General features: G+C 43.8%; 1 protein-coding gene across 9 annotated transcripts in view; it reads left to right on the top strand.

Annotated features, from left to right (window-relative positions):
• Window positions 1–25636, top strand: part of TMEM94 (transmembrane protein 94) — a 97470-nt gene that overhangs the window by 37884 nt on the left and 33950 nt on the right. For 7 of the 9 annotated variants that reach the window (XR_010591758.1, XM_005297482.5, XM_005297481.5 and 4 more), the window contains 9 exons: window positions 11776–11895; window positions 12840–12967; window positions 13622–13758; window positions 14513–14715; window positions 16803–16954; window positions 18032–18134; window positions 18489–18575; window positions 19087–19203; window positions 24371–24427. Coding sequence is in view for 8 of the 9 variants with exons in the window: in XM_005297482.5 (XP_005297539.1) it covers window positions 11776–11895; window positions 12840–12967; window positions 13622–13758; window positions 14513–14715; window positions 16803–16954; window positions 18032–18134; window positions 18489–18575; window positions 19087–19203; window positions 24371–24427 (1104 nt within the window). In the remaining variant the exon portion in view is untranslated. Of the gene's footprint in view, window positions 1–11636; window positions 11896–12839; window positions 12968–13621; window positions 13759–14512; window positions 14716–16802; window positions 16955–18031; window positions 18135–18488; window positions 18576–19086; window positions 19204–24370; window positions 24428–25636 lie in introns of all 9 variants that reach the window. The other 2 variants (XM_065562759.1, XM_065562757.1) reach the window with 2 other exon arrangements.

Raw genomic sequence — 25636 nt, 5'->3', positions numbered from 1 at the left:
TATTCCACACAAAGATGGACTACAAGCTATCAGGAACAGTATCCCTGATAATGTCACAGCTAACCTGGTGGCTGAACTTTGTGATTTTGTCCTCACCCACAACTATTTCACATTTGGGGACAATATATACCTTCAAGTCAGCGGCACTGCTATGGGTACCCGCATGGCCCCACAATATGCCAACATTTTTATGGCTGACTTAGAACAACGCTTCCTTAGCTCTCGTCCCCTAACGCCCCTACTCTACTTGCGCTACATTGATGACATCTTCATCATCTGGACCCATGGAAAAGAAGCCCTTGAGGAATTTCACCATGATTTCAATAATTTCTATCCCACCATCAACCACAGCCTAGACCAATCCACACAAGCGGTCCATTTCCTGGACACTACTGTGCTAATAAGCGATGGTCACATCAATACCACCCTATACCGGAAACCTACTGACCGCTACACTTACCTACATGCCTCCAGCTTCCATCCAGGACACACCACACGATCCATTGTCTACAGCCAAGCTCTAAGATATAACCGCATTTGCTCCAATCCCTCGGATAGAGACAAGCACCTACAAGATCTCTATCAAGCATTCTTAAAACTACAATACCCACCTGCTGAAGTGAAAAAACAGATTGACAGAGCCAAACGAGTACCCAGAAGTCACCTCCTACAAGACAGGCCCAACAAAGAAAATAACAGAACACCACTAGCTGTCACCTTCAGCCCCCAACTAAAACCTCTCCAGCGCATCATCAGAGATCTACAACCTATCCTGAAAGATGATCCTTTACTCTCACAGATCTTGGGAGACAGACCTGTCCTCGCTTACAGACAACCCCCCAACCTAAAGCAAATACTCACCAGCAACCACACATCACTGAACAAAACCACTAACCCAGGAACCTATCCTTGTAACAAACCCCGATGCCAACTCTGTCCACATATCTATTCAAGTGACATCATCATAGGACCTAATCACATCAGCCATACCATCAGGGGCTCGTTCACCTGCACATCTACCAATGTGATATATGCCATCATGTGCCAGCAATGCCCCTCTGCCATGTACATTGGCCAAACCGGACAGTCTCTACGCAAAAGAATTAATGGACACAAATCTGACATCAGGAATCATAATACTCAAAAACCAGTGGGAGAACACTTTAACCTGTCTGGTCATTCAGTGACAGACCTGCGGGTGGCTATATTACAACAGAAAAACTTCAAAAACAGACTCCAAAGAGAGACTGCAGAGCTAGAATTGATATGCAAACTAGACACAATCAACTCCGGTTTGAATAAGGACTGGGAATGGCTGAGCCATTACAAACATTGACTCTATCTCCCCGTGTAAGTACTCTCACACCTATTATCAAACTGTCTGTACTGGCCTAGCTTGATTATCACTTCAAAAGTTTTTTTTCTCTTAATTAATTGGCCTCTCAGAGTTGGTAAGACAACTCCCACCTGTTCATGCTCTCTGTATGTGTGCATATATATCTCCTCAATATATGTTCCATTCTATATGCATCCGAAGAAGTGGGCTGTAGTCCACGAAAGCTTATGCTCTAATAAATTTGTTAGTCTCTAAGGTGCCACAAGTACTCCTGTTCTTCTTCTTTGGGTACATTGCTATACTCCAAACAACTACTAGGGCATGGAAAGACGGAAAGCTTAGTGTGCCCTACACCTCAAGCTCAGTCCCTTCTCTGTGTTTAGTGTTCCAGTGGTGCAGTAGCTTGTGTATTGCGGGCGAAATTGCCTGCCCTCTTCCCTGCTGGGAATCTTTGTCAGACTCCTATGTTTAGCTCTGCGTTGATGTTACCTGGTCCTCCTCCAAGAGAAACACGGAACTGTTTCCTCTAATCCTATCACCAACACGGAAAATGAGAATTATAGTAGGATTATTTTTAGCTCTGTCAAAGCTGCAGTTCAGGCAGTATCCCAGTCTCTGCCTTGCAAGAAATTTCTGCTTTAGATTTTCATTTTGCTGCAAAATGCTTTGCAACTTCATCTGCTAAAAGAGAGCAGGAAAGGGGCTAGGTGGGTGGGTTCTAGAGTGTGGCTCGGGTTAGAGCATTCGTCTCTCAGCCCTTGAAACCCAGATTCAAATTCTGGTTTGCATCACCAGTGAAAGTCCGTTTAATAGCCTACCTTAGTTTCCTGTAGATATCCATGCACATCACAATCCTATCCAGATCTGGAATAGCAAGTGTGTGTACGTCAGAACTGAGGTGCACTTGCAGCGAGGGTGTGTGTGTGTGTGTGTGTGTGTGTGCGCGCGTGCAGGCCTTGAATAGCAGGAACGGTTGAGATTGAACTGCATTGGCTCAGCTATCTGAGGAGCTTGTGACTCCAATAGCAGGAGAAGCTGCAGCTCTTGATTGAGCTAAATTGGCAGAGCAGTGTCAGTGGGTGAGGTGGGGGTGTGAAGCTTGCTTGGTGCTTGCCTGCATTGTGTCAGGTTCTGGCCGGTGTTAAATAGGCCTTGGCTTTTGTTAAACAGTGAAGTTCACTCAAGCTTTTTCAAGGTGTGGGGTAGCCCATGTTCCGTGACACATGTCAGTACCACCAGTGTGTTTGCATCCACTCTCCTATAAGTGCTCCAGCTTGGATTTCGATTCCAAAGCTCCACTGTACTTCATTTTGTCTTTAATATTTTTATATTCCTTTTTGGTCCTAACCTCATGATCTCATCTGAAACTGCCAGTTCAATTTTCCAGTTCAACAGAGGTGGTTATTAGTCTAATGGAGAAAAGCCACAAGGGCCTAGTTGTATTCTGATCCAGCAGTGTTTCATAAACCCACTGCCCAGAATATGCATAGAAACAGCCAGGGATTATTTAAGGCTTAACCGTGACACGGTATTGGTATGTGAAAGTAAGTAGTCTGGTAGTAACATTACTTCTATTATGGTCATCAAATGGCCACTTGTTTGCTCTTTCAGTAGCCACCTTCTATAACCTGCTCCTGTGGACTCTTGTTGTCCTAACTTTGCAGCTCTTTATCCTGGGCTGACCTGCAGGAGGCAGAATAACATGGCTGCCCAAATCCTGAACTTTGGGGGGATACAGTAAAATTTCAAGGATACGAACACCAGAGTTATGGACTGACCGATCAACGGGACACCATGTGAAACCAGAAGTAACTAATCATGCAGCAGCAGAGAGAGACACACACACAAAAAGAGCAAATACTGTACTGTGACAGTGCTGCATCTTAAAGGTAGGCACATCTGGGCTGCCTATCCCCACCCCACCCCCACGCGCAGGGCAGCCACTTACAGCTAAGAGGTGAAGATGCTGGGGCTGGCAGCCGGAGCCAGCAGAGCAGGAGAAGCCAGGGCCGTCCTTAGGCATACGCAGCTGCGTAGGGCACCATGAAATTTGGGGCACCAAATTGCCCCAATTTTCTTGGTGCCCTAGGCAGCTGTGTGCTGCATACGCGACAGCACCAGCCCCAGCAACCAGCCCTATCCCTCGGCCAGCCCCCCCGCAGGCTGCACCCACTTCAAGGGGCAGGGACTTCTCTAGGAGGGTGTGGGGCCCCGGACAACTTCCTCCGCCCTGCCCCTTACCCTTTCCTCAGCTCTGCCCCCAGCCCGCCCCCATTCCATCTCTTCCTCCAGTGACCCCCGCACTCACTGGCGGCGGGAAGCAGAGCGACGCAGCCTCAGCCCGCTCCGCTTTCCTTGCCCCAGCCATGTCGCTCGGGTTGGGGAAAGTGACCCCCCCACAGCTCCTGCCTCCCAGACCCTGGGGGGGGGGGGAAGAGACCTGGGGCCCCACACAGCCCCCCAAATGGCTAGGGATGGCCCTGGGAGCAGCGCTGGGGCCTGCACCGCTTTCACCCCCCCTCCCCAGTGGGAGGGGGATACAGTGTTTACACAGGGGCACAAACACCCCCCTCCCCCCCAGAACTTGGTCTGACCCAGGAAAAGAAGCTGCTGGAGCTGAGGAGGGAGCTCAGCTGCTGCGGAAGCCTGGCCTGGAGTGTCAGCTGCTGAATCTGGAGCCCGAACTGTGCTTTGTTCAGAGTTACAGACAACCTCCATTCCTGAGGTGTCTGTAACTCTGAGGTTCTACTGTAATAGCAAAGCAATCTGCCTCCATTGACCCCTAAACCTACTAAACTCCTGCAAAAAACCTAATAACTCCTGCAAAACAAACAAACAAAAAACAACAACCCCCCAACCAGATCACAGTGTTTCAGAGGCTAGATTCTCCAAGAAAATCTGAACATTCTAAAAGGTACCTCACCAAGGAGAGTGTTTCTGGGTCATAGTGTAGAGAGATACCTACTTCTCTGTCTCCAAGTGAACACATGGCAGGCAAATCAAGCACAAATAGCAGGGCTGAGGAAAATCAAATGGCTACCAAAGCCAGCGTTCTGGAGATGATCTCTGAGTTTCAGTCCATGAGAGAGGATCGGACAACTAAGCTTCTTGCAGTATAGAAGGAAGTTGCTGACTTGGAAGAGCAAGTCATTGTGCTAGAGACTGGCCTAAGAGAAGTAAGTGAGAGGGAAACAGAGCTGCATGGCACTGATGGCGCAGAGAGAGAGAGAGAGAGATCTACCTGAAATCGGATGAGATAGAAAATTGATTCTGATGTTGTTCCTTCTCAAGTAAGGGACTGCCTGAAAATGTGGAAGGAGACAATCCAATTCAGTAGGTAAAAATGTTGATCCTGGAGTTGTTGCATCTGAGCTCTTTGAAAGGTGTAAAAGTGGAGAGAGCACACAGGACGTCACTCCCCCTGCCTGGGCCTTATAAATTCAGAGACCTAATTGTGAAATTTCATGATCATTAGTAGAAAAAATTAATTATGAAAAAATCAAAATGTATTCAGAGCTCATTCTCCAAGGCCACAAGCTGCAATTTTTCCATGACCTCTTTGACCTAACTTTAAAAAAGAGAAGAGAGCTGAAGGAAATTACAGCAGCACTCGGAAGGGCAGATTTTTTGCTACAGATGGGGATTCCCATTTAACGTCTCATTCAGCTTCCAAAATTAGTATTCTATATTAAGTGTCTTCAGACAAGGCAAAAATACACTCCAGTCTCTTGGGATAGAAATCCATACTTCAGATGTACACGAAGATTCTCCAGAAGTAGTAACTACAGTTAAGCTGCTAAAAAAACTCTTAGGAAATGATGAAACAAGAAAAAGAAAAGACAAAACACTCTAGAGAATAGGTTGGCAATGGCAGAAGTAAAGCTGAACAAGAGAACTCGGATACTTAAGGCATATCCTAGAGACTAACCAGAAGGGATTTCTTGGGAGTCATTAGGAATGAACAGAACTATATCAATGTTATAAAGAAAATAGTATAAAATTTGCTTTAGTTGGGGTGATCGGTAAAAGCTGTGTACTGTATTTTAAAACATAGAGGAAATAAAGGACAATAAGAGGGGAATTGGTGGTGTGGGTAAGGGATGAAATCCCAAGAATGGAGCAGACCGGAGAAAAGGGGGATGGGGTGGGGAGGAGTCTTTAGAGGGTCTGTGTAAATCCTCCTTGTAACTCAAATTAATCAGGTGGTAATCTATCCCTAAGGGTGGGGGGTGAGGTCCCATAGGTGGAGAATGCACCTTCTTTGGATTGCAAGAGAAACAGCCCAAGTGTTCGTGGTGAGAGTACAGGGGTTTAGGGTTCAGCAAAGCATAGTCACTTGGAGACAGTTTTACCTGTTACATTGTTTTTATTTGTGGATTTAAAGTAAGGGGAATGCAAAAGAGGGGAGGGAACTGGGAAGGTGGGGGAATTAATACAAGAAATAGATATGGAAGTGTACAAACCCAAACCAAACCCTATTCAGGCACACAGTTTTGAATGCAACATAATAAGAGACAATGACAACACAAGGGGTTATGCCATCAAACAGCTAAAAAACCACAATAATTTCAATTGTTTAAATAAATTGAATAGTTATTCTCAATGGTTCTTTCTTTTAAAGTGACATGTTTGCATGTCAGAGGGCTACATCATGTAATTGAAAGGGAAAAAGCCCTGGTAGAACTTTAAAACCCCCGCTCAGATTATTTTACTTCAATATACTCATTTTCAGGAGGGACAGATTATGAGCATGAAAGATGTAATTGGTTTCAAGAGACATGTTTTGTTTCAGCTAAAGAAAAGAGGAATGGGCATAACATTTGATAATCACTTACCTTTTCAAGTTAAAGTTCAATGTAAGGAGAAGGAGGGAAGTTATAGATTGTTGAAGGACACAGTTGCTGGGTAATTAATAATGATGGGCTCAGTGTATGCTCTCAACCAAAAGGACTTCTGTAAAATACTGCAATACTTCGGGGAAGGGGAAATTGTACTTGGAGGAGACTTCAATTGCACATCTATTCCTGACTGGCACAAATCTGATTTAAAAGACCAGGGGGATAGGGAAGCGGGAGCAGCATTGACTTCTCTGTGCCAACAGCTCAATTTGTCACCTTGATGGAGAGAATTGAACCCAGTGGAAAAAGATTACACATTTTATTCACACCCTCATCAGTTATATACTAGAATAGATGTAATATTATTCTGTAAATCCTTAATGAAGCAGACACGATCTGTAGAAATTGGCAACAGATCATGCAACAGTAAAGTGATACTTGATAGCTGGGATGGGTCCCAGTGATCACTTTTTTGAGGGGTGGGGTGGGGAAGTGAGCTGCCTTTTTCTCCAGGAAAAAGATTGGGTTGCAGAAATTAAAAAGGACATTGTTCAGTTCTTTCAGACAAATGATATTGACAACATAAAGAGAGGCTTTCTCTAGGAGGCAGGTAAAGCACTATTTAGGGGTCAGTTGATAAGCAGAGCCTCTCACCTGAAAAAAGAAAGAGCTCAAGAAAAAATAGAATTACAGCAGAAGATAAAAAGGTTGCAAGACATGCATAAAAACACAGGTTCAAAAACATCTATAACAATTAACTAAATATATGGGAAAATTGAATATGTTGGTGACAGATGCACTGAAAAAGCCCTTAGTATACAAAGCAGAAGTTTTCTGAAAAAGGAAATAAAAGTGATAGCTTAAAGGGATTCAAGAGCAATGTATTATTCCACCAGTTAGAACAGTCCGCAAAAAGATAGTTACGCACCCTAATGAAATGTGCTACTTTTGCTGCTGCTTATAAAAATCTCTCTACCTCAGATACTCCAAGTTCTGAAGTTACTTCCAGATTTTTTTTAATTAACAGACTTTCCAAAGATAAGCAAAATTTTTAAGACTCTTTAGATAAAGAAATAACAGAAGAAAACATCCTAGTGGCAATAGCAAGTATGGAAAGTGGTAAAACTCCAGGACCTGCTGGCTTTCCAGCTGAATTTTACAAGGTATTTAAGGAGGTATTAGTGGGTCGCTTGAGAGCTACCTTCAACACTATTCTGTTAGGGGAGGAACTTCTGCAATCTATGAAAAAAAGCTATTGTGGTTATTCTCCCTAAAGATGGAAAAGTTCTCACCGTATGCATTTCCTATAGGCCCATATCACTGTTAAATCATGGCATAAAGATTCTAGCAAAAATACGAGCTAGCCGATTGCAGTCTATGCTCTCAGTTTATATAAACCCAGATCAAACTGAATTCATTAAGGATAGACAAATCTCAGACCGTATTAAGAGAGGACTTGGAATCATCCGCAATACCAAATAAAAAAAATCTGTTTCTTTTATTGTCACTAGACGCAGAGAAAGGAGAGAGAGAATAGTGGGCCTTTCTGTTTCAAGCCCTGCCCTATGTGGACTTTGTCCCCCAGATCCCTAAATGGATAACTGCTCTTTACATGAGCCGAGAAGCAGCCGTTTGAGTTCATGGTGTTTGTTTGAATTACATAGAGGGAGTAGGCAGGGATGTCCATTGCCTCCTTCATTTATCGCACTGGACATGGAACCTTTAATACAGAAGATAAGGAACGATGAATCCATCACAGGAATAAAACTTGCAGGGTCACATCAGAAAATAGTGTCATATGCAGATGATGTAATATTTTTATCTAAACCAATATTTCTCTCAAATTAGTTTCTGACAAAATCTAGAACTTTGGGAAAGTGTCTGGATTTAAAGTAAATTATGCCAAATACTGAAATGCCAGAATCTGAAAAGTCTCTCCTCCAGAAAACATTTGGGTACAAACGGTCAACAAATTCTATAAGATACCTGGGAATTCAAATCTCAAACAACATAGGAGAGCTTCATGATTTAGTGTCAAACCACTACTTCAGGAAATGAACAAAGATCTGGGGTGCTGAGGGAAGTATTTAATTTCTTGGTGGGGAAGTATAGCCACAGCCAAAATGAGCATTCTGCCAAGGATATCTTTCTTGTTTCCAGATTTTTCTGGGATTATCCCAGATAAAACCCTACGAGGAATATAGAGGATGTCAACATTTTTATGGAATAAGGAAAGCCCAAGAGTGAGTGCAGATACTCTATACAGGCCCATTAAACAGGATGGATTAGCTGTTCCAAATATTCTGTGATACTACACCTCTACCTCAATATAACGCTGTCCTCGGGAGCCAAAAAATCTTACCGTGTTATAGGTGAAAACGCGTTATATCGAACTTGCTTTGATCCGCCGGAGTGCACAGCCCCCGTGTTATATCCGAATTCGTGTTATATCGGGTCGCGTTATATCGGGGTAGAGGTATACTTAGCCAGCCAGCTCAAAGTAGTAGTGAATTTGGGGTGCTCTAACCCAGCCAAACATGGGGTATTTATTAAACAAAATAATTGTGGCAGTAAGAATGTTGCTAAACTACCGTGGATTAATTAAAAAAAAAATCTCATCCTCCAGAAATTTACGCACATCCTTTAGCAAAGGCTACTCTGTGTTTTTAGGATATAACTACACATAAAATAAGTTCCTTTCCCTTGCCAGTCACACCCATTACAAATAATCCGGATCTTAACCCAAATTGTGAACAAGAGCGCTTCGAAGATTGGGAGAGCCATGGAATACACATGGTGGGCCAGCTATTCAGTAAAAAAAAAAAACCCCAAAACATTTCTAACTTATTTAGAGATCAAAATTAACTTTAACTGGCCCACTCCCCCCTTGTACCAGTACTTTCAAGTCATAGATTCATAGATTCTAGGACTGGAAGGGACCTCGAGAGGTCATCGAGTCCAGTCCCCTGCCCGCATGGCAGGACCAAATACTGTCTAGACCATTCCTGATAGACATTTATCTAACCTACTCTTAAATATCTCCAGAGATGGAGATTCCACAACCTCCCTAGGCAATTTATTCCAGTGTTTAACCACCCTGACAGTTAGGAACTTTTTCCTAATGTCCAACCTAGACCTCCCTTGCTGCAGTTTAAACCCATTGCTTCTGGCTCTATCCTTAGAGGCTAAGGTGAACAAGTTTTCTCCCTCCTCCTTATGACACCCTTTTAGATACCTGAAAACTGCTATCATGTCCCCTCTCAGTCTTCTCTTTTCCAAACTAAACAAACCCAATTCTTTCAGCCTTCCTTCATAGGTCATGTTCTCAAGACCTTTAATCATTCTTGTTGCTCTTCTCTGGACCCTTTCCAATTTCTCCACATCTTTCTTGAAATGTGGTGTCCAGAACTGGACACAATCTTCCAGCTGAGGCCTAACCAGAGCAGAATAGAGCAGAAGAATAACTTCTTGTGTCTTGCTCACAACACACCTGTTAATACATCCCAGGATCATGTTTGCTTTTTTTTGCAACAGCATCACACTGTTGACTCATATTTAGCTTGTGGTCCACTATAACCCCTAGATCCCTTTCTGCCGTACTCCTTCCTAGACAGTCTCTTCCCATTCTGTATGTGTGAAACTGATTGTTCCTTCCTAAGTGGAGCACTTTGCATTTGTCTTTGTTAAACTTCAACCTGTTTAACTCAGACCATTTCTCCAATTTGTCCAGATCATTTTGAATTATGACCCTGTCCTCCAAAGCAGTTGCAATCCCTCCCAGTTTGGTATCATCCGCAAACTTAATAAGCGTACTTTCTATGCCAATATCTAAGTCGTTGATGAAGATATTGAACAGAGCCGGTCCCAAAACAGACCCCTGCGGTACCCCACTCGTTACGCCTTTCCATCAGGATTGGGAACCATTAATAACAACTCTCTGAGTAAGTGAGGCATTATGTTTCTCAACTTTCTAAGAAACCTGTTATACAGAAAGCTAATTTTAATAGAAGAGATGACATCTGATCAATTAGGAAACAAAAATTATAACTAATTTATATTGATCTCTGCAGACAGCTTTTCTAACAAAAAAAAGTGTCTATGTATAACACTCTGGGAAAAGGAGGTGGATAGACAAATTACCCTAGAAGAATCTGGTTTGATCTAGAAAAAAGGACCAGCAGCCTCAATCTGTAGCACAATAAAATAAAATTTCTTTAAGATACTGTTTCAAAGCTACCTCTCACCATTCAGGTTTTTGTGTGTGTGTGTGTGTGTGTGTGTGTATATATATATATACACACACACACACACACACACACACACACACACACACACACACACAGGATGGGGATAAATGTGGGAGAAATAGTGGTTAAAGAGGAGATTTTATGCATGTATGGTGGACATGTCCGGTCGTTAGAGAGTATTGGGATGCAGTCCGTAACCTAATATCACAAATTTGTATTACCAAATGATCCCTTGGTAATCCTTCTAGGGCAGAAATGGTCACACGGGGGGGAAAAGAAGAATTGATCTCTTATCTCCTAGTAGCTGCTCGGTTGTTGGCAGTCTCTCACTGGAAAAAGAAAAATTGCCCAACCATTAAGGAATGATTTTTTTTTTTAAAGGGAGATTATGGAAAAATTAACACATCAATTATGTACCCAGTAAAATAGAAAGAGGGCAGGTAGATACTTAGATATTTGGTTACCTTTTATTCAATGCTCAAAGTACGTTCACCTGTAAAAAAACAAAAATAAAAAACCCCAGCATACTTGTGTTGTTTTTTTTGTAAATATTAACATTTGATAGTCCTGGTCTGTTAAATATGTGTACATAGAGATTTAACTTACATAATTTAATAAAATCACTAGAAGCAACATATTATAGGCCTTGTAATGATGCTCACTCTGTAATATGGTAACATATTAAATAGAAAGATCTGATGACTATATTCCTTTATAATGTCTCTAAACAAAAGCTAACTGTTGTAGTGATTGTTTTGTTCCTGATATTTATATGGCAAGAATTTGTAAACTTATTAAAAAAATGAAACATTAAAAGAAAAGCAATGTATTCATCATTAAAATTTCAGCCTAACTGTCTATCTTGTGCTGCTTGTTTTTAGCTTTTGTCTCAAATTTGGGACTCAATAGATAGGGCTTATGACACTTGCACCTGATCTAGATTGGAGTGGTGACCTGAAGGGCTCCAGTTAGGAGATAAATTCATAACCTGCTCTTGGCAAATCACCTGGGATCCCTAACAGTGATATCAGTTTAAACCTCCCTCGCTTCTGGGTGTCGAGCATGCTCCCTTTGTAGCATTCCTAGTCTCTGCCAGCCAGAGACACTCTTGTCTTCTGGACCTCGTCTCTCAGTTCTCCTGCTGTGATGGAGCATTTAGCTAGTGTGTTCACCAATGTGTTTCTTGCCTGCGATCATCTTTGCTTTTTATTCCAGCAGGCCAGTCGAAAGTTCATGGGAGGGTGAGAAAATTGTAGATGATTCCAAGGCATTCGGGGATGTAGTGCTTTGCCAGCAGGAAAAAGCCAAGAAATATGATGGTGAAGCACTAAACAGACTGTTTTCTGCTCTCCAGGATGAGATGACCTCAAGTTTGGGCCTGACCACAAAGAAGGCCCTCACTATCCTGAGAGACCAGCTGTCAGCACTGCTGGAGGGGCATCAGAAGGAAAGGAAGAAGGTGATTTCATGGAAGGTGAGGCCAAAAAAAAAAAAAAAAGCCCACAGTAGGTTCTGACCTTCCCTATCGGTCTCTCAAAACCCTGAAGTTTGGAAATTGAATTAGACCAGTTCCCCGTATGGATCGCACAAAGGACCTATGGTGCATCCCCAAGCTTTCCGAACCCTTGTTAAGCTAAAACTCTGAGTTAATTGAAGGTCAGTTACGTTAGGGTCTGCTTTTGTGGAGCTTCTAAGTTCCTTGGGGCTAATGCTAGGAGCTATTCAAGGTTATAGCTCCTTTTCAGCTGTGCAGTTCTGGAATTTAGGAGCTTAACTTCAACTCAGAGATTCCTCGGAGCAGCAAAAGCTGAAACTCCTACCTAGTCAGCCTCCCGCCCCTTCCAGCATTAGGAAGGTGAATGTGTGCTGCCTTTTCCTTCTCCCTGTACCCCGAAGAGCTTTGTAAATTTGGGGTTTACCTGTATTTGAAATATGATCTCTGTAGAGAGAGGCTCCAAAGTTGTCTCTCTCAGTGCACATAGGGAGTTGTTTAGAGCAGATGGGGCTATGAGGTTTAACATACTCTCCTGAGGCTTCAGCTACTGTTGGGAGGTCCTGTACATTTAAATACAAAGCTCTAGAGTCTTATTTGTAGTAATTCCATTTTAAAAATGTCTGTTCTCCCCTCTGGATCACTGACAATGAGACATCCTGGCACAGCCGCCTTTGTATTGTGCCAGGGCATTGCAAGGCAGTGAGCATTCACCCAAGCCAGTCATCTGATCCACTGCTAGTGTGTTAGCACTCAGATAAACACTGACGTGGGAAGCTCTTGACTGTTTTGAGGGTTTTTGCAAACGATGTTCGCTCCCCAGTGGTTTCGTGAACTTCTACCGTCCTCCCATTATGTTATGCTTCTTAAAGGACTAGATCTGTGTTTAGCTGACACTGAGTCTCTCTGCTACTCTTGCTTTGTAGGAGGTGTGGAGGAGCAGTTTCCTGTACCATGGTAACCGTTGCTCCTGTTTCCATTGGCCGGGTGCATCTCTGATGCTGCTGGCAGTGCTGCTGCTGTTGTGCTGCTATGGGAGCCAGCCACACGGGAGGTGAGCAAAGCATCCTTTGCTATTTGAGGGGGAGTGGGGGTAGTTTTATACTGTATGTGTAGTGCATATGGCTGTCTTAACATTGTGGTCGCTAATTCTTTTTAATCACTGGGCTCATTCATGCCCAGATCGTGTCCCCATCAGCTCCTTCCCCCAGTCTCTGACAAACACTCGTTTTGGGAGCTCATCCGCTTCTCAACAATCCCATAATGGATCTGATGGAGGGAATGAGGTTGCCTCCCTTCGGGAACTGTACAAGCTCCTTTTTGTAGAGTGGTACCAGACCCCCTGATGTCCTGGGATGTGGGAATAGAGAGGGATAATCCTGAAACTGAACTGGGGGTTGGGGTGCCTCATGGAAGAGTGCAGAGAGCTGCCACTTGGACCTCATCATTCCCTGGCTGTATTTTATAAGGGTATCTCTGGATCAAAGCAGATCTTGTCGAACTTCTCCAGTGGAATTGTTCTAAAGACAAAGCATGAGCTTAATGCCTTTGCTTTTCTTTATGAATAATGTTAATACTTGAGTCAGTGGGATGAAAGAATAAAGGGGCAGGTAGGTGAGCATCTATATCTGTGCGCGGGGGAGCATATTCTGCTCCTTTACTCACATGCCTCTTCTGCTTCTTGGTTATTTCCTGTTGCCTTACAAAGCCAAGGTGCTGAGATTGTGAATGCCCTGGCACTCCTCCTCCTCCTCCTCCTGAACCTCTTCTTGATTGGACGACAAGAGAGGCTGAAGCGCAGAGAGGTTGAAAGGAGGCTCCGGACCATCATCGACAAGATAAACGGTGAGGTCTCTATGTGCCCTCTCCCATTTGGGTTGTCATGCACGCACTCACAGCTTCCCCCTCTGTTGGATTTCTCTCCAAACCTCAGTGTCTCCATTACTTGTATTTAGATTACCTGTCTTGCTCCATCTCCTACAGAGGCAGGCTGTTGAGAGCCATGCTTTCTGCACCACCCTCTTTAGATGTGATGTGCTGAGCTGCGATAATTCAAATGCTTTGTACCTTAACCTGGTAAGGCAAATGACCATTATGTCTGTGTGCTGGAGTAAGTCGGACTCTGAGCATCTCATAAAAATATCTGCCTTCCAGCAAGCAATAAGAGAGGAGAACGTAGGGACAGCAGCACCCTTTCAGCAAGAGACGTGTGTGTGGGAACAGCTGTGAGTGAGCACCCTCCCAGTTTGGACAGCAAGCCTGGGGGGAGCCTATGCCTGGCAGAAGGTGGAGTAATTATTTTCAGCCTGGGGCCCTTTGGGACATTCTCTTGGCCTTTGTCTTGCATAGGTTCATCTCAGCATTACCTGGCGTTTGGTGTATGTTGCAAATTGGCTATTGGTAGCTGTCTGTACAGGATGGGGAAATATGAGGGACCTTCCCTCCCCCATGGGGGAATAAAGGAAATGGCAGGAGATCATAAGGACTGTGTGGGATTAGCATTGGAGGGATCATTCTGTGGAAGGTAAATACCTACGGGCTCACCAGCCCTTCTCCAGCCGGGCTCTTCCTCATTCTTTCCTGTTCTCTGTGCTTTCAGATACCCTGGAAGATGGCAAAGAGCCGAAGTGGCCAGACTCCATGTACCCCGACCTTCACATGCCTTTTGCCCCATCCTGGTCCCTCCACTGGGCCTACAGGGATGGTCATCTCGTAAACCTACCCGTCAGCCTGTTAGTAGAGGGAGACGTTATCGCTCTGAGACCGGGGCAGGAGTCTTTTGCTTCTCTGAGAGGGATTAAGGTAACTCACTTGTTTTCTTTCTGTGCCATTATGAAAGATTGTTTCCCAGGATGATCTTATTGGTGACTAATTCCCAGAGAACACAGTATTCTCATTCTGTGTTTGATCTCTTCCTACCTTCGGAACACTCAAGAGCTTCACCTTGCACTTCATTTGTGCAGCTAAAAGTGCTTTATATAAACAGCTCTCCCGCCAACCCCCAAACCCCAACAACTTAGTCACACAAATGATGCCAAAGCATAATGTTACTTATCTCCCACAGGACAGAAAAGGAGTGTATTGTGCTTCTGATCATAACTGTATTAAACCATCTGACTAGATAATTCAGTAGGACACCTTCCCATTTTGAAACCGTAGGTGTTGCTTTTGTGCCAGAAGATGGTTTTTAGGCAGAAAGTCACCGTCACTAAAGATCTTAAATGAACCCGTGTGCAAAATACTCCTCTCTGCTCCTTGCTGTGAATTCATTGCACTCACTTTGCAGACAGAACTCGCAACATGAACACGGTATTTCCGTATGGAACTCTAGTGTAGAATATGCCTTTCTGATAAAAGAAGGGGACTGTACCCTGCATTTCATATGGAGAAATAAAGGCTTATCTGCTCTCACCTTCTCCTTTCTGCTCTCTGATAATGTAAGGTTGTTGTATAGGATACATGGGTGGAAAGTGGATGAACTGCCTAAGAGGGCTGGAACTACAAGCTAAGGAAGAAATTGACTGAGAAAGAGCAGGAGAAAATGTTTAGGTTCTCACTGCAGGACAGCAAGTGGTCTCTTATCTAGACATATCTGTTAGAAAATCATGCTTGATTGACGGTCCCTTCTGACCTTGAAGTCTGTGAGTCTATGCATATCTCCATCAGATTGCAGAATAACTTCAGGGAATCTTGGAAGATGGGGAGGGGCCAGTACTGGTGGGAATGTTACCTGGACAACATCTTAGCCACATCTCATGTGTGGTATAATTATCCACTGATCAGCTCTTATTTGGGAACAAACTATGAACAGCCTGCTGTTTCAGAAAACCCTTCCTTCATGGTGTTTGGATACTGAAGCTTGCCCTTTACAATGTAGCAAAACAAGCAGCAGGGCCTGGCTTTCCTCCTGGCTCTGAAAGCAGCTCTCATAGAATGGAAACTTGTGGGATGGTTTGTTTAGCGAATGTACAGAGTTGGTGGTACAAACAGGAGCACTTGACAGAACAAAGAGAGCACTTAGATTAGAAAAATTTAAAGATGCTGGGGCAAAGAGATGAAGATAATAGTAATACTTTATGCTCTTCAGAAGCTCTTAGCCAAGGAGCTCACGTTGTTTTACAGATGTTAAAAGTTAAGCCTTACAAATTCCTGTGAGGCAGATAAAAGAATTACATGGATCATTTCTCTGCTTGTAATGCAACTACTTCTGGGCTGGAATGCAGCAGCTGTTCACAACACAGCAACACCAGTTTCAGACAAGAAATGAAAAAGAGTGCCACATTCACAAGCCACACAGATAATAATTATAGTTAATTTAGAGAAGTGGAAAGAAATTACCAAAACTACAATTTGGCCAGGGCATCAGAAATAACATGCCTCTCTTACAAAAGCATGTAGGGATCTTTAATAGGTGCAAGTGGGCAGGATTTCATATTTTGTACTAGAGATGGGGGTGGGAGGAAATGTGTTATGCAAGAAAGACATGGGAAAATTCAGCTTTTAAAGTTACTTTTGATGCTCTTCGTTGTCTAAGGTCACGTCTACACTGTGGGTGCTACAATTGCACAGCTGTGGCACCTTAGTTATGTCACTAGCACCATAGTGTAGATGCTTTCCTGTGAAATGTGCATACATGCTACAGTTATGCTGGGGAGTAAGTGTTGCATTATGCAATAGGTGTTGCATTCTACTTTACATTCAGTTCAGCAACTTTGCAAATGAATTTTAAAGCATTGATAGTTTAAGCGGTGTAGGAAACATGTGTCCTGTGTTGAACAGATTTCTGTGGTACTAAAACACCAATGCCTTTCAGGAGATTTCCATTGAGTTGTCTGATTGTGCAGCCTTTGGATCGTCTGCCTGTTTTTTCTTCTTTAATTTGATAACAGGATGATGAACACATTGTTCTGGAGCCAGGAGACTTGTTCCCCCCTTTCTCTCCTCCACCTTCCCCGCGGGGTGAAGTGAAGAAGGGACCTCAGAATCCTCAGCTGTATCGTCTCTTTCGTGTCCTAAAGACCCCAGTGATTGACAATGTCAGGTGTGCTAAATACTGCTTTTCATGCTTGTACAGGCTGGCTTGGTTCTTGTTGCAGCCTTATATCAGAAGGGGTGGAGTTTTGCCAGTCCGGTACAGGGGGCTTCAGATAGATGATATTACCTCTTATCCATTATCTGGGAATACTAGAGTTATAAGACTCTCACTGGACTCCTTCACTGGTTCTCAGCAGCTGCTAGGTCAGATGGATGCAGAAAGCCATATTCTCCAAACTGCTGGTTTAGCACCTCACCTGCAAACTGATTTGTGGTGGTGGCGGCAAGGAGATCAGAGAATTTCTGTTTTTGATAGCAAGCCCTTCACTTGGCCCCATTTTTATAGGGATCTGAGTTTCCTTTTTATTTTATTTTTTTTAAGTATGTGTTTGCAACTCAGAGACCAAGGACAGGGCTAGCTGTCAACTCTCTAACCAGAGGCATCATCTCTGAATTATGGGCACAGAGGTTTGGATCTGCAGAGAATACTAACTTGCAGGGATAGTTGCTCTCCGTTTTAGGGTGGTGTAATTTTAAGTAAAATGCTAATTCTTGGATGAGCAAAGAAAGGAAGAGTGAGAGGGCTGCAGATAGCATGAGGCAGGTGTTTCATTGTTACTTGATCTGGTTCAGCAGGGGGGCAAAGCCCATTTTTAGAAACTGAGTGGGAAATATTCTCTTTCATATGACTATTGATCTTTTCGCTATGAGTGGGTGGGATTTTCTGCAAGTGCCATTTCTCCTTGAGATTTAATCATTAACATCAGTGACCCTTCTGGTCAGCTAGAGATGTAGGTACCTGAATGTTCTCTGACCAGACATGCAAATTGGGGTTTGAGAGCTGCGGTCAACCAGCTGAGGAGTCAAGGGGAGTTCATTATATTTACTCCAGTGTCAAGTGCAAAGCTAATAGTATGGAATGCCTGGCTTTGGGTCTCTGAAACAGTGATCAGTTTCCCATCATGAAGCTATTCTGATCAAGATAAACTAAAAAGATTAGTGGAGGAAGATGCAATGTTAGGGCCTTGGGACTGTTGGTTGTTGTAGCATGGGCTGGGGCTCCTAACTGGTCTTGATGTTTCAGGTGGTGTCTGGACATGGCTTTGTCACGTCCCGTGACAGCTCTGGATAACGAGAGGTTCACAGTGCAGTCAGTGATGCTGAAGTATGCCGTCCCTATTGTATTGGTAGGTCTGACTTTCAAGCCACTGCTGTTGATGACCAATCTTGTTCCAAAGTTGCCAGGCCAGGACCATCCCCGTAGAAGTTAAGAACCTGTGGGCTTTCATGGGAAGTTCCAGCTAGTCACTAACCCTATATTCAGTTTGGGTAGCTCAGAGAAGTGCAGAGAAGGTGCTGAACAGTCAGTATGTAGGTGTAGCAATGAGATGGAGGAGGTTGTGGGGGGGAGGTTTGGTAATGCAGTAACAAACCAGCTTTGACCTCCAGGATTTTCCAGGGCTTGCAGTGTTAAGGGGAGTGGAGACTCTCTCATTCCAACTGGTGGCTTGCTGAGGGTATTTCCTCTGTTTAACTAACAGGCTGGCTTCCTGATCACCAATGCTGTGCGCTTCATTTTCTCTGCTCCTGGAATTGCTTCCTGGCGGTACACTCTTCTTCAGCTGCAGGTAAAAGAGTCTCTTGTGCCCACCCCATTCCCTCCTAACCAACGCATACACTGCAGCTAATTTCCTTTTAACACAAACCTCCCACGCCTTCTCAGAGTTGCTTCTCTCCCTGTGCATGCTGAGGTCAGGTGAAGCACTCAGTTGAACAGTAAGCAGAACAGCAGCTGTATCCCTAGTGTTCCCATCACGATGGGGTTTAATCTATTTGCCCTGGATTTTTTCTTTTTAATATTAAGGTTTAATGCCAAATCCATTGTGAAAACTGACTGCAAGTGGGGGTGAACTGCTGACTGCCTCTTTTATGGCAAATCCCCATGGATTGTGGGTGTCTTTCCCTCAGGGCTCCTCAGTGTGTTGCACTACTTTCGGTCTTTGCAAACTGCATCCTTTGCTCCTGACATTGCCCCGTGTCTGTCCCTGTGCTGTGGTGAAGAGGAAGTCATGTGACTGGCCTCAGTTCTAGCTTCATCGCTGTGCCGACTCTAGTTGGTGACCTATGGTGGTTTTTCAGGTGAATGGCGTGCTGCCCATCCTTCCACTGCTCTTTCCTGTCCTGTGGGTTCTTGCTACAGCTTGTGGAGAAGCCAAAGTCCTGGCCCAGATGAGCATGGCCTCGTCCACCTCGCTGGTAGGTATTTCCCATGTCAGGTCATTGTGTGCGGAGGGAGGGGCAGAGAAGGTGATGGTCTCTGTGAGAGGAACGCGGGGGCAGTCTGTTAATCAGGTGAATCCACAGAATCTTAAAAATTACAGTTGGGTGACCTCTGTTGGGTCATGTCTAGCCCATCTCCCTGGGGAGCAACAGCATTGTTCCCAACAGTATGTTCCCAGTTCTCTCTCCAGCCCAGTTTCAGGTGGCCTAAGCTCTTCTCTTGGAGTTTATTCCACAGTCAAATAGATCCATTTAAGACAGGTTCTGTGGGCCAACTGATGGACAATTGTACCCTATAGTGGGAGTCTAAACTGAGACAAATGAGATGCAATAGCCAGAACAAAGGAACCTTTAGTGAATGTGAGTGGCTGGGTGTTATGATGTCCTCTTTTAACTGCTGTTATTCCCCATGGGGTCTGGGAGCTGCCACTTGAACTGCTGGGGGTTGGATTACAGGGATGCTCCCTGCAGTGGAATAGGGACTAAGGAGGTGAGGATTATTTCCCATAAGGGCAGATAGGGGTTAGCATTTTTTCTTGGAGAGGCTGGTGGGGTTCTGATCCTGAGTTTTCTGAGATATAAGCTGATCATTCAATGGATGTTGGAAACCTCCCCACCTACCCGCTCCCGATGTGGTTTTAGCCAGGTGCACTATGGTGTGCTTATCTGCTTCTCAAACATCTGTTATGAAGTTTCTGCTTTTGGCACAATTGCTCAGACTACCTCCTTGTCCTCCCTGGGACTCAGTGTCTCCATACTCTCCTGGTGCCTAGTCTTCTCCCTACAGGATATGCAGAACTTACACTGAAGTCAGTGGAAGTCACCTGTATCCTGGTGCTGGCGTAGAATGAGGCAGATACTGCATCCGTTGCATCCAAATGCTCCCTCACCATCTCCTTTTAGTGGTTTCCCCTCTGCGTGCTCACTGTCAGGATCACTCAGCTTCTGTCCTTGGTTCTTTGGCACGGTGAAATAGGAGCTCCTTGTCTTCCCTTCTTCATTGCTGTTGACACCTCCATCCTACCAGCCCAGCTCATGCCTTGGGTGTGTCCTTTTCTGTCTCCTGTCTCTTCTTCCCAGTTCACCAAATCCTGCCAGTTCTTTCTCCATGACATCTCAAATATGATCCTTCCTCCATGTCCCTACAGTCAAAGCTTGTTCAGGTCTTCGTCACTCTGGTCTTGACTAGGGCAGCCTCTTCTTTGGCCTCGCCATTCCTACCTTTCTTCCCTCTACTCCATTCAGAATAAAGCAGTTAAGACCCTCTTCCTCTCTATCAGCTGGACCATGTAACTCTGTTTTCTTTCCCCTTCCCATCAAGTTCAAGCTAATAGATGTTAAGGCCAAAAGGGACCACTGTGGTCATCTTCTAATATGACCTCCTGCATAAGACAGGACATAGGATTTTCCTTTATTAATTCTGGCTTTAAGTCACATAGATGTGGTTGAAGTAGAACATACAGATGGATGTTTTTCTAAAAGGTAATTTTTAAAAATGCTAGTGGAGAATCCACCAGAAATTTTGGCATGTTGTTCCAATAGTTATTTACCCTCAGTGTCTTTTTTTTTTTTTAAAGGTGTCTTATTTCTAGTTCAGATTTGCCTAGCCTCACCTTTGGGCGATTGGCTCTTGTTACACCTTTGCTAAATGGAACATTCAAATTTCTGTTCCACATGTAGGTACTTATAGACTGTGATCAAGTTACTCCTCTTTGATAAGCTAAATACAGTTCCTTGAGTCTTTAACTATAAGGGCTATTTTCTTGGTTCTTCTCTAAACCCTCTCCAACTTTTAACATCCTTCTTGAATTGTTGACACCAGATTTGGAGACAATATTCCAGCAGCGGTTGCACCAGAACCAAATACAGGGTAATATAACCTCCCTGCTCCTACTCCATATTCCCTGTTTATTCATTCAAGGATTGCATTGGCCCTTTTGGCTACAGTGTCACACTGGGAGCTCATGTTCAGCTGGTTGTCCAGCATGACGTCCAAGTCTTTTTCAGAGTCACTGCTTCTCAGGCTAGAGTCCCCCAGCCTGTAAGTATGTGTTCTTTGTTCCTAGATGTATGACTTTACATTTGGTCATATAGGGATGCATATTGTTTGCTTGTGCCCAGTTTACCAAGTGATCCAGAGTGCTCTGTATCAGTGATCTGTCCTCTTCATTATTTAGCACTCCCCAATCTTTGTGTCATTGACCAACTTTATCACTAATTACTTCATTTACTTCCAGGTCATTGATAAAAATATTAAATAGCATAGGGCCAAAAACCAATCCCGGTGGGACCCCACTGGAAATACCCACTCAATGATAATTCCCTGGTTACAGTTACATTTTGAGACCTTTCAGTTAAACAGTTTTTAATCCATTTAATGTGTGCCTGTATTGGTTCTAGTTCCTTAATAAAAATGTTGTGCTGTACCAAGTCAGATGCCTTAAATAAATCTAAATATATTAAATCAATATGATTATATTTAGCAACCAAACTTGTAATCTCGTCAAAAAATTATATCAAGTTAGACAGGGTCTGTTTTCCATAAACCCTTGTTGATAGCATTAATTGTATTACCCTCATAATTCTTTATTATTCCAGTCCTATAACACCCTGTCACAGAATGGCCCGCCTGGAGTAGCCTCCTGCGGCATGACAGGCACACCTGCCTCAATTTCCCTTTTCAGAGTCTCCAGTAAATCCACTTCAGGCTCTTTTGCTTAAATAATGCCCCTCCTTGGAGCCGGTTTATTACCAAAACACAGTTAATTGCTTCCCAAGAAAAATCCCAAACAGTCCATTTCCAACATCCATTGTATATAGTCCTTAAAACCCCACTCTTCCCAGTGGGAACTCCCACAGCCTCTCTGCTGGGAGATCATCGTTATCAGGGGAACATCCCTCTCTCCCTCTGGCCCTCTCATGGTTCCTCTGAGTCCAGCCCTGGAGATGTTCTCAAGTAAGCTCCTCTTCTGCTTTCCTGCCTGCAGCACTTGGCTCTGTCTTTCTGATAGACATCAAGCAACTCCTGCTGCTGCTTTCCTGCCTTCAGCCTTCTCTCAGGAACCACAGTTAGTTTTTTTGGCTCTGGTAGCTCTCACCTCCTGCCCTTTTTCTTTGCTCCACTGGTCTGTGCTCTCAGATTCCCCTGACTCGCCATGTCTCTCTCCCCTGGTCCTTTATAGCCCCCAGGTGCTGCCGCCGCCCTCTTAATTGGCAAAATGAGAGCACCTGCTCTGGCAGAGGCGTGCTGGACCTACTTCATTTACCCTGTGACACAGCCTTTCCATTATTTTGCTCAAGATTGAAGTCAGGCTGAGAGGCCTATTATTACTTGGGTCATCCCCATTTACCGTTTTTAAATACACCTCTACCCTGATATAATGCTGTCCTTGGGAGCCAAAAAATCTTACTGCGTTATAGGTGAAACCGCGTTATAACGAACTTGCTTTGATCCGCCGGAGTGCGCAGCCCCACTCCTCTGGAGCACTGCTTTACCGTGTTATATCCGAATTCGTGTTATATCGGGTCTTGTTATATCGGAGCAGAGGTGTATTGGCACAACATTAGCCTTCTAGTTCTGGAATTTCCCCTGTGTTCCAAGACTTAGTGAGAATCAACATTAGTGGTCCAGAGAGTTCCTTGGCCAGCTCTTTTAAAATTCTTGGCTGCAAGTTATCTGGAAGTGCTGATTAAAAGATGTCAGGCTTTGATAGCTGCTGTTTAACATCCTCTTTAGTTAATGTTGGAATGGAAAGCATTTCATCATTATCACATGATATGAATACATCATCTGTCTTGTTCCCAAATACAGAACAGAAATATTTATTGAACACATCTTCTTTATCTTCATTATTGTTGACAATTCTACCATTCCCATTGTCATGGTTCCTTTTGTTCTTGATATGCTTAACTCAAAAAAACCCCAAACCTTTTTCCTTGTTGTCTGTAACTCTGTTGGCTATAGATTTCTTCATGTGTCCTTTCATTTCCTTATCAATGTTTTCTACATTTTCTAGCTTCTAAGTTTTATTCATTGCTGTCAGTTTCCTCTTTTTTCCATCTGTTATGTATTGTTTTTATTTTTTATTGTTGCTTTCACTTCTCTTCTAAGCTAGGCCGGTTTTCTAACCAGTGTACCTTTGTTTCTTGATTGTGGCCTTTTGGGTATTTATTAAAATGTTCTTAAACACTTCCCAATGATCACTCACATTTGTCTATGTAAATTTTCTCCCAGCTGTTTGGCTCATGGGGGTTGTTTAAGTTTGTGAAATTGGCCCAAGTGCAAGTATTACTGATGGGGACTTTATTCTATTTACACTTGCAATCGCTATTTTTTTTTAGTTTTGTGAGTTGTTCCTCTTTCTGTCAAGATGAGAATCCTGCTCATTGGATGCAAGACATTGAGTTGTGAAATCGTCATCTATAATTTTCCCTCCCCTTCCAAGCTCTGCATGATTCCACCCCGCCTACATCCCTGATTTCATTCCTATCCTATAGCCCCTTTCATTCTGCCTCCTTCCTCTGTGTCCCTGATGTTACAGCTGCCCACCTTTGAAATCCCTTCTTAAAGATCACTGCTTTCACCCAGTCCAGATCAGTTCAAACACTGCCTCCTTCTGCCTCAAAATAACAGCCTAAGAGCGAGCTGCCTCCTGGTGCATCTAACTGGTCTAATCTGTCTCTTTAGTCTGTAAGCTTTTCAGGGCAAGGACCATGTCTTCATCCATGTCCTGTACAGCACCAAGCATGGTGCTTATGCTTAACAGATAAATAATAACATGGACTACTGGAGGACAGGTTACTGGATTTGATGGAGCATTGGTCTCTTCTGGTATGGCAGTACAGAGTAGGGCCCCTCCCTTCATCTCCCAGAAGGAACACTATCAGAGAGGTTCTCTGGTTCTCCACTTGTAAGGTAACTCCCTTCTCTTCATGTGCCAATATATATTTATGCCTGTATCTGTAATTTTCACTCCGTGCATCTGAAGAAGTGGGTTTTTTACCCACGAAAGCTTATGCCCAAATAAATCTGTTAGTCTTTAAGGTGCCACTATACTCCTCGTTGTTTTTATTCAGAGAGGGATGCGTCTCATGTACCATTTCTGAGCACACTGATAGTAACTGGTCTCTTCTCTTGCTACAGCTGGCTAAGTTTTCAGAGGACACACTCAGCAGCTACACAGAGATGGTATCTTCTCAGGTACTGTTGTTACTATTTTTTACAAGGCTTCCATTCTCTTTCTACTTCACTGCGAGCTCGATAAGATCCTTCCCTTTCTCCCTCTGTGTTCTCCTGCTAGTCCCTAAACCTTCACTGCTGGTGACAGAGGCCTGCTGGCATTCTTTATTTGCTGCTTTATTTTGCTCTGCTTGCAGGTTGGATGTCTTTCCCACACACCTTCTCATGTAGAAATTGCTCTACTGGCCAGGGTTGAGCTAAATGTGACAGGTGGTCCAGCTTGTACCCTTCAGGTTGCCATGAATTAGAATTTTGGTGAGGTTTTGAAACTAAGCTTTCCTGTCTTGGAGAAAGCTTCTGTTTCAAGTCCTGGTCGCTGTTACTCCACAGGTGGAATAACTGGTCAAGAAATACGTGTACATAGCAGGAGGCTGGGGCAGAATTTAGCTTTTCTTAAAAAACAAACAACCCTCATCCAATCAAAACTAGTGAACAGGGAGATGGGAAGTAGCAGCAAGACTGGAGCCCTGGCAGAGGTGAAATATGGAGAGAGGAGAGTGGGTCATTTGGGATGAAAGCCTGATCCTGCTTCACCAGATTCTTAATAAGCTTGTGTACATTACTAACGCTTCCCAAATCAGAGCAAGCAAACTTTCAAAGGAACTGTCTGGATCCAGCCCCTCTGCAAATTATATCACCCAGATCAAACAGGAGGATACTGTCTTGCCTAATCTGGCGTTAGGATTTCCATTTCCCTGGGGAAGCAGAGGGATTCCCAAGGCTAATTAGAAAATCCCAGATGTCACCAAGCTCAGTCTCTCCCCTTGCCACTGCTAGCTCCCACTCATATCACTTTCGCTGAACGTTTTCTTACCTTCCTATGCCAGTTCATCCTTCAGCTGAGCTGTGCATTTCAGTGCTTGAGCAGTTAAAAAGTAGTGACTTGAGATCATCTCCCTGGCTGCATGGATCTGCTCCCTTTTTCTGCTTCTGTGCGAAGACCTTGGCTGTAAGAAAGTGTCTGGATTAAACATGGCCTTTTCTTTTTGTTTTAAATTAAATATTGTTCTGCATTTCTGACTACAGCTATGGTGAGATTTAATCTGTCTAGGTTTGTACATGGCCCCTATCAACATAGTGTCTGAGCACTGGAGGAGTTCAAGCACGGGAGAAGTGATGCAAAGTAGTAGCAATCCAGAAATGGATATAAAGCTTTCAGCTCAACATCAA

The sequence above is a fragment of the Chrysemys picta genome, chromosome 12 (assembly GCF_011386835.1).
Source record: "Chrysemys picta bellii isolate R12L10 chromosome 12, ASM1138683v2, whole genome shotgun sequence".
In the NCBI taxonomy this organism is placed as follows: Eukaryota; Metazoa; Chordata; order Testudines; family Emydidae; genus Chrysemys; species Chrysemys picta.
Note: the sequence above shows the minus strand (reverse complement) of the source record. Positions and strands in the feature narration are given on the sequence as shown.